Consider the following 8,945-nt stretch of genomic DNA (forward strand, 5'->3'; position numbering starts at 1 on the left):
ACACACACACACACACACACACAAATAATAATTAAAAAAAGGTACTGTGATCAGGCCAACTAGAACTTGGTTCTCTATGAATTTTTCAGTCTTAAAACTAGTTATTACATCCTAAGATACTACAATTCTTAAAAAGTGTAGTTTTGAACAGTATTCCTTATATATCTAAAAAACTGGGACAGAAAACCCATTTCTATTGATTTTTACTTTTTTCCCTCTTATGTCTGCAAAATTAGGTGCAAAAGAAAAATTACCGAGAAGAAAAGAAAAGAGCTACAAAGGAGTTACTCAGTACAATCACAGACCCTTCTGTTATTGTTATGGCTGATTGGTTGAAGGTCAGTTTTTGTTACATCTTGAATTCAAATTGTAAAATGTTTAGCCTCATTGCTGTTGAGTTGCTTCTTACTGATAGTAACCCAAGGGGACAGAATAGACTGCTCCATACGGTTTCCAAGGCAGTAACCTCTTTTTCCCCCACAGAACATCTGGTGGGTTCAAACTGCTAACTTAGGTTAGCAGACAACTGTTTAACCATTATACAACCAGGGCTTTATTTAATGTTTGTTTAGTTATTAGAATATGAAATCTCTGAGTGTTCAAGTAAGTTCCTAAAACCCACAAGGCAAAAAACTACTCCTGAAGTGATTGTTTTTGCACTGCTAAGAAGCTGTTCACTATATCCCAGTGGTTCTGTGCTTCAGTCTTAATGGAGAAGATGATGAACCATTTTAATGTTGTCTCTCTTGATGGTAGCACCAAATATATGTAGCCATTGTTTTAAAAAGTTTGATCTATATAGCATTATCTATAAAATGTTCTTACTTTTTCCCTTCTCTTTAAAGTATGATTTAATATTTTAGATTTGGTATATGCATAATTAAGACATGTTGTTGTTGTTGTTATGTGCCGTCGAGTCGCTTGCGACTCATAGTGACCCCGTGTACAACAGCCCTAAACTCTGCTCTGTCCTGTGCCAGTTGCACTGTCTCTTGACACTCCCATCCCAATTATCCCAGTCACTGAATCAATCCACCTCATAGAGGGCCTTCCCCTCCTATGCCGTCCCTCCAACCTCCCAAGCATGATGTCCCTCTCCAAGGACTGGTCTCTCCTCACAGCATGTCCAAAGTATGTTAGACGGAGCCTCAGAGTCCTTGCCTCCAAGGAGCCACCCGGTTTAACTCTTTCCAGGATGAATCTTGTTTTCCTAGCAGTCCACGGTATTCTCAATACTCTTCTCCAGCACCACAGCTCAAAGGCATCAATTCTCCTTCTATCCTCCTTGGTCAATATCCAACTCTCTGATGCATAACAAGTGAGTGTGAAGACCATGGCCTGTATCAAACGCACCTTTGTCTCCAGAGAGACACCATTGCTCTTCAGTACTTTGGAGAGGTCCCTAACAGCTGACTTTCCCATGGCAATGCCCCTTTTAATTTCCTGGCTACTGGTGTCAAGAGTGTTGACTGTGGAGCCAAGCAAACTAAAGCTGTGTACAATCTCAATCTCTTCACCATCCATCCTGATGCTGCCAATTGGTCCAGTGGTGAGAATCTTTGTCTTCTTGACATGAGAAAAAGTTAATGTAAAAGTTGTCATTTGAAAAACATGGTCCGTTACATCTTCTCTTTGTGCTCTATTTTTTCAGTCTCCTTTTCCCCCACTTCCCCCTCCTTAAATCTTGTCCGAGTCACTGTTCTCTTTCTCATTCTTTTCTGAAGACGATAAATGATAATTTTTTTAAAAAAGAACCCTTAATGCTAACTTTCAGAGTTATTTTGTGAAATCTTTGACTCTCAGGAAGTTTTAGCACTTGCTGTTTTCCAAGACTCAAACCTCCTCACCCTCTACCAAAAATAACCACACAAGCCTGGAACACTTGCTACTACTATCCCCCAGCAGTGTCACAACTCCTCTAATTTTTTTTTTTTACTTTTTTTTTGTGTGTGTGTATATATGTTACTACACTTTGACTCATTTTGAAATAAAGAGGTCCTATTTATTTCATAGTACATCACAGTACATTATAGCAACAGATCTTTTATAGTGAATATGTGAGGAGAATTCATATTTTAATCTAAATATTAGCATTCTTAATTATTCATTCAATGGCTTGAATATAAACTATTTTAATGGATTACAGAAATATAGGTTGATAGAAAATACTATTTATAGTTTCCTTAGTGGCATAGTACTGAATCCTAGGATTATGGACATTTTGTAAGAGGAATGAATAAAGGCCTCATATAATTTGTATTTTAAAATTTTTACCCAAGAATTTATAAAGCACACTTTGTAATAACTAAGAACAAAGTAATTTAGAGAAGCAGTTTTAGAGTTTAACAGTGGATTCTTCCTTTTTCTTAAAAATCAAGGAATGCTTGATAGGCACCAGCTAGTGTCTTCTGCACTGTAAGGTAAAATAAACATAGACCTATGCCATTAAAAAGGACAGTATTAGTACTGAGATCTCATAACTCACTGTTGTGAAGTTAATTTTGACTCATAGCAACCCTGCATTACATTTCCCAGGCTGTAAATCTCAATGAGAGGAGACTTCCAGCCCTTCTCCTGCTAAGCCACTGATGGATGAATCCTTTGTTAGGAGTACAGCTAGCTACAGACTGTGCCTCCAGTATATTTGAATTGTTCCTAAACTAGTAAGGAAGACTAAGAAAACCATTCTACTTATACATTCTTTTCAAACTATGCACCCAAGTCTCCTGCTAGAATTCTAATTCCTTAGACTCCAGAGCCATATCCTATTCGTTTTTATGTGTGGTATTTGCCACTTAGTGACTATTTTAAAGTAGCTATTGAATGTGAAATATAATTCTGTGAAATTTTTTTTATTATTATTATTGTCTTTTCTATTTTTTTTAGTATCTTTTTTACCTTTTTTTTTTACTGTATGCATATAATTATTCATATACATTTTGTTTCATTCGTGTACATAGTGGTGCATGGGTGTGTGTGCGCACGTGTGTTTTTCACACTTTCCTTCATTATGTTTCATACAATAATTTCCATACACTGTGTTTTATAAAGTTAATCATTGTTGCACTCTGCCCACTATCACCTTGTTTTTTTCAGGTCCCCACTGGATCTTTCCCATTATTTTGTGAAAATGCTAAAGAATTTATTTTGCCATTATTTGGTTTATATCTTTAGAACAGTAAGTGAAAAACAGATTTTTATTTCTTATATAAATTTACTCTCTCTGTAGATTCGTGGTACTCTGAAGAGCTGGACTAAGTTGTGGTGTGTGTTGAAACCTGGGGTGCTACTGATCTATAAAACCCAAAAAAATGGTCAGTGGGTAGGAACAGTCCTCTTGAATGCCTGTGAAATCATTGAGCGTCCATCAAAAAAGGATGGCTTTTGTTTCAAACTTTTTCATCCACTGGAGCAATCAATTTGGGCAGTGAAGGTAAGTTGCTGTGGTGGAGTTGACTCCTGTCTAGCTGACCCATATAGACACTGTAAATTGCCTCAGAGCAAACTGTCCATCTTTCACCAAGGAGCTGCTAGTAGAACTGCGAGAGCATTAGCAGCAAAACTCCCTAACAGACCACAGACCACTAGAGTTCCAAAGTGGTCCATTGCTGTAAGAATTTGTTTTAATAAGCTCGACAGTCTCCTAATAGGTTGAGATAAAATATTTGTAATTTAATCATTGCTCCCCTCTGCTGGAACTTTGTTCCTGTTTTAAGCACATTTTTTGCCTTTCTGTCTCAGGCCACAATGAAATACATGCCAAAAGGTTTTGTTTACATTTTTTTAAGATTTCTAGGAAATACTTCTTAGATATATATTGTACATTTTTACTTTTGTCCCTGTGGAGACTCAGTTTGCACCATATTGTCTTGAATTTCTAATTACTGATTTTGCTTTATAACGTTGTATCATATTTACTATTAATAATTTTTTCTTTATCAAGATTCCCTAGAGTAGAAACTACCATTTGTCTTGAGCTATGGTGTGTGTGTGTGTGTGTGTGTCTGTATGTATATATATATATACTTTACTGCAAAGCCTTGTAAACAGACGTGGATTAACTTAATTTAAGGGAAGCAGTTTCTTTCTGAAAGTGTAATGCTAGTGTTTTTAGTGACTAAAAATATATTGGGACTCTGTTATGAAAGGAGGAACATAAACAGGAAAATGGAAAGACTTCTTTAATTATTAAGATATTGTACAAGAGTAGATAAATACCATAACTACTAACTGAATTTGTCTAGGTTTAAGTTTTTACACAGTGATAATTTCTTTACTTTTTAGAAGGTTAGTTAGAGTTGAATAAAGATGTAGAAAAACTATTTGCTGAGATTGTTGTTATTTGTTGTCAAGTTGATTCCAGCTCATAGCAACCGTTTAGAGGAAAGACAGAGTAGAAACTGCTCCAAAGGGTTTTCTGGACTATAATCTTTATGACTGATCACCAAGTCTTCCTTTTAGTATTTACATAAAGTGTTTGTATAGTATATACATAAGTTGTATGCAAGTAATTTCTCTACTAATCTTAGAGGTTATAATGACTTGCACATTATTAAAATACATTTTAAAATATCAAATTTATTTCATTCTAAATATTGGGCCTAGGGACAGGATAGTTGTACAACTGTATGAATGTCAGAATATTATAAAATAGCAAAGCGTACTAGGATATTGTTTAGATATTTTGAAAGTCTTTTTCTGAGGTTTATGAGTTCTTTCATGTGCCAGGTATTTTATTTCTTTGCATACAGTAATTTGTATATATTGTGCTTTATTTTTATATATGTTATACAATCTTTCATTTACAATGTCTTTCATATAATAATGCATTGTATTTTATAAAATTAATTACTATTGATCTATGCCTATAGAATCTTTCATTTTTATACCTCTACGGAAGATACTGTTATTCACCATTGTAAAAGTAGATTTAGGCTTCAAAAGGTCACTTCAGTAGTTTTCTAGCCAAGACCGAGGCTTGAAATGAGAAAAATCTGTGACTCCAGTACGTACTCTGTACTGATTCTATAAACTGGGCTATGAGTTATAAAGCTCTTTGAAAACATCCCATCAATGAATGGCATATTCCATCAGTGAAAGGCATATTCCTCTTTTTCTTACTTCTTGTTTTGATTTTCCTGATGTTTATGCTTTTTAAAAATCTTTCTTATCTTTTGGTATATTAATCTGAAGAACCCTTTTAAAACCTTTTCCAATTGAAATTCTACTGTAAACCTAATCTTCAGATTTCCTTTTTATATGAAGACTATGTTCACCTAACTTTAGCCTTGGTAAAAATAATTACGGTAACTTTCTGGTTGCTGTATACTTCTAAACAAGTAGCCTAGCCAATAGCAGGAATACTGCTATATTTTTTAAAGAAAAAAGTCTTTTCCTAGTTCTCTAAAATGAAAGGAGCTCCTTTAATTGTTTTCTCGTAAACAAGTATAAATCAGTTATGACTTTGAGAAAGAATTCTTTTTCCTTAAACTCAGTCAAAATTCATTACTCATTTTCTTGCATATTATATCTATATTTTGTGCTTTAGGGGTTTTAAAGAATTTAATATTTATTAGCTAAAAATATACTTGCGGTGGAAATTTTCACAAGTTAATTTTTTTCTACCATATGGAAAATTTTAGGTTTAACAATGAGTAAATATAGATAAATGATTAACTGATAATTACTATTTATTCAAGTATATGTTACTCGTTCACTGTAAAGAAGGAATATTGTTTTAGAAGAGCGAAACTCTAATGCATGATCATTTGCTTTCTCAAGAAGATTGAAATTTGTAAACATTCTTTTATCTTTATTGGCTTATCTTTAAATCATACTCCATATGTAATTCATATTGTACATAGTAAAGAATAATACAATACTGATGTTTCAAAATCTTACTTCTTTTTTTTCCTTTAAGGGTCCAAAAGGTGAAGCAGTTGGATCCATCACTCAGCCTTTACCTAGCAGTTACTTGATAATCCGAGCTACTTCAGAGTCGGATGGTAAATACAGTTTTTGATGGGTTGGATTTTGTTCTTCATTTTTAAGTTGGTGTATGGAGAAGGGGGAGTTTGTTGTGGTTATTTTGTTGTTGGGGGGAGTGATGTATTACTTCTAATCAATAAATTAATCTTAAAAAAAAACAACCCGAGAGGGGAAGCCGGAAAAAGGCAAGTTCCCCGCGCAAAGGTTGCTCTGCAGCATAATTTAGGCCTTGGAGGAGCTGTGGTTGTCACACTCTACAAGATGGGTTTCCCCGAAGCTGCTGATTCTTTTAGAACCCATAAAATTGAGACTGTTCCAACCAGCTCTGCTCCTGATGGATTTAAGGACAATCTTGTCTTTAAAGAAATTGAGAAGAAGCTTGAAGAGGAAGGAGAACAGTTTGTGAAGAAAATCGGTGGCATTTTCGCCTTTAAAATGAAGGATGGCCCTGGGGGTAAAGAAGCCACCTGGGTAGTGGACGTGAAGAATGGCAAAGGATCAGTACATCCTAACTCAGACAAGAAGGCACAATCACCATGGCAGACTTGGATTTAGTGGCTTTAATGACTGGCAAGATGAATCCTCAGTCAGCCTTCTTTCAAGGGAAACTGAAAATCACTGGCATTATGGGGATGGCTATGAAACTACAGAATCTTCAGCTTCAGCCTGGCAAAGTGAAGCAGTAAAGAACACCTTTGACAACTTTGGAAAAATCAAGATGAGATACATAGTACTATATCCGTATATTTCACTGTCAGAAGTTAGACCGAAAATAAGCATTGGCAAATAATATGGGGTAGATTTGTTTTGAAATGAGTGTGACCAATCCTGTCTTTCTTAAGCTCCTGGTGAATAGAGCCTGATGGTGTACTGCTGCTTTGCCGAATTATAGACAACTGTGCATTACAGAGTTTATACAGTAATTATGGTTTGAGGTAACACTGAATTTCAGAATAAAATTAGGAACAGTAAAATCTAACAACTATGTAAACAAAAGCACTCATTTTGCTTACAAAGTATGTTTAAAGATTATTCTGCTGAAGATTCAATTTAAGATTTTTTTCTTCCTTGGGAGAACTGGGGAAGAAACAAAATCCCAGCAGTTAGCTGGCCAATAATTAGTATTATGCACTTAATAACATTAGTCTGTTTAACATTAATAGCTCTAAAAATTCCATGCTGGGGTGGTTTCTAAAAACAAAACAAAACATCCAGTTTTTCTCAGTCCCCACCCCAATGCCAGCCTCATTCTACAACAGTGGCACGATATAGCATTTGTACCTTTGTGACTGAAAACTGGATGAAATATGTTTACGGCATTGAAGTCTATGGGGGAGAGAATAGTCTAAAAGTATTATATTTTAGGGCATTATTTTTATTGTAGGAGTATGCAATGAGGGTTTCAGAGTGGATTATATTTGGGAGTAGGGGGTGGGGTTTGGGGAGGTGCGGGGGGATTGTGTACCAATGAGGGAGTTTTTCTTTGGCTTTTCAAGGAGAGGAGCAAACGGGGGGTCGGGGGGGGGCTGTTTGTGCGGGGAGAAGGGTGCAACAATGAATGAATGGAATTCGAAAATCTCTGTAGAGGTTCATTGAAATGAGAAATAAACAAACTAAATTAAAAAAAAATTTTTTCATTTTATGCAGTCAGAATGTTATTGTCTTCCCAAAGCAAAAGAAATATGATTAGCATTTGAGGGATGAAACATCTATACATGAACACAGGCCTATTTTTAAAGTAAGAGTATTTTTAAAAAGATTTCCTTCCTGAAAAAGAGTCAGAAAAGAACTAATCTGAAAAAATAAAAATCTTGCTTTGAGATGCACGGTTTCTAAATTAGTCTATTAATTTAACTCAAAATGTAAAGCTGTCAGTTCTAATTTTCCTTTTTCATATACATTTTGCCTGATTGATTACCCTCAGTTAATTTATCTTTTTCACAGGTTTTTCTAATGCTAATGGTACTATTTCTTATAACTCAATGAAATATATAGGGTAAAATAATGCTTTGGGAAGAATGTTTAATAGAAAATTAAAATAACTCTTCCGGGTAAAAAAACAAAACAAAACAAAACAAAAACACAACCCACTAAACTTGAGTCAATTCCGAGTCATAAAATTCATCCAGCAGGTTTCTGAGACTTAAATCTTTGTAGGAAGATATGACATCATCCTTCTTCCATCTTATAGTTGGCAGATTAGAGCCATTGACTGCTTAGAAACGAAGCGTGTAATGTACTATACCACCAGGGTTTCTAATGTCATACAAATAGAATTAACACGTTCAAGTTTTCATCTCCGTCATCTATTGGCATAATAACAAGTTTTGCATTTTAGTTAATCATTTAATATATTTTAATGTTAATATTTAATAACACTTTATTAAATGTTAAGAGGTCGTGGTACTAGGGATATTATAGCTAATGTTAGATGGATGTTGGCAGAAAGCAGAGAATACCAGAAGAATGTCTATCTGTGCTTCATTGACTATGCAAAGGGTTTTGACTGTGTGGATCACAAGCTATGGCTGACTCTGAGAAGAGTGGGGATCCCAGAACATTTGATTGTGCTAATGCGAAACCTATACTTGGACCAAGAAGCAGTCCTCAGAACAGAGCAGGGAGATACTAGATGGTTCAAAGTCAAGAAAGGGGTTCGTCAGGGATGTATTTTGTCTCCATACCTTTTCAATCTGTATGCAGAACAGATCATCCGAGACGCTGGGCTATACGAGGAGGAATGTGGCATCAGAATTGGTGGAAGAATCATCAACAACCTGTATTAGTGTGGATGGCACAACCCTGCTTGCTGAAACTGAGGAGGACCTGAAACACTTGCCGCAGAAGGTCAAGGACTGCAGTCTTCAATATGGATTGAAGTTCAACATCAAGAAAACAAAGATTCTCACCACTGGGCCAATTGGCAGCATCAGTATGGATGGTGAAGAGATTGAGAT

At 35.4% G+C, this 8,945-nt stretch overlaps 1 protein-coding gene and 1 pseudogene across 1 annotated transcript in view; both read left to right on the forward strand.

Moving 5' to 3' along the window:
- OSBPL8 (oxysterol binding protein-like 8) overlaps window positions 1-8,945 on the forward strand; it is a 114,381-nt gene that overhangs the window by 69,789 nt on the left and 35,647 nt on the right. Inside the window, exons 6-8 of the mRNA XM_006882589.1 lie at window positions 237-338; window positions 3,230-3,433; window positions 5,921-6,005. Coding sequence (XP_006882651.1) covers window positions 237-338; window positions 3,230-3,433; window positions 5,921-6,005 — 391 coding nt within the window. The remainder of the gene's footprint in view (window positions 1-236; window positions 339-3,229; window positions 3,434-5,920; window positions 6,006-8,945) is intronic.
- Window positions 6,160-6,674, forward strand: LOC102857074 (annotated as a pseudogene).

This window comes from Elephantulus edwardii, unplaced genomic scaffold (assembly GCF_000299155.1).
Source record: "Elephantulus edwardii isolate Elephantulus edwardi_28Jun2011 unplaced genomic scaffold, EleEdw1.0 scaffold00021, whole genome shotgun sequence".
Lineage (NCBI taxonomy): Eukaryota > Metazoa > Chordata > Mammalia > Macroscelidea > Macroscelididae > Elephantulus > Elephantulus edwardii.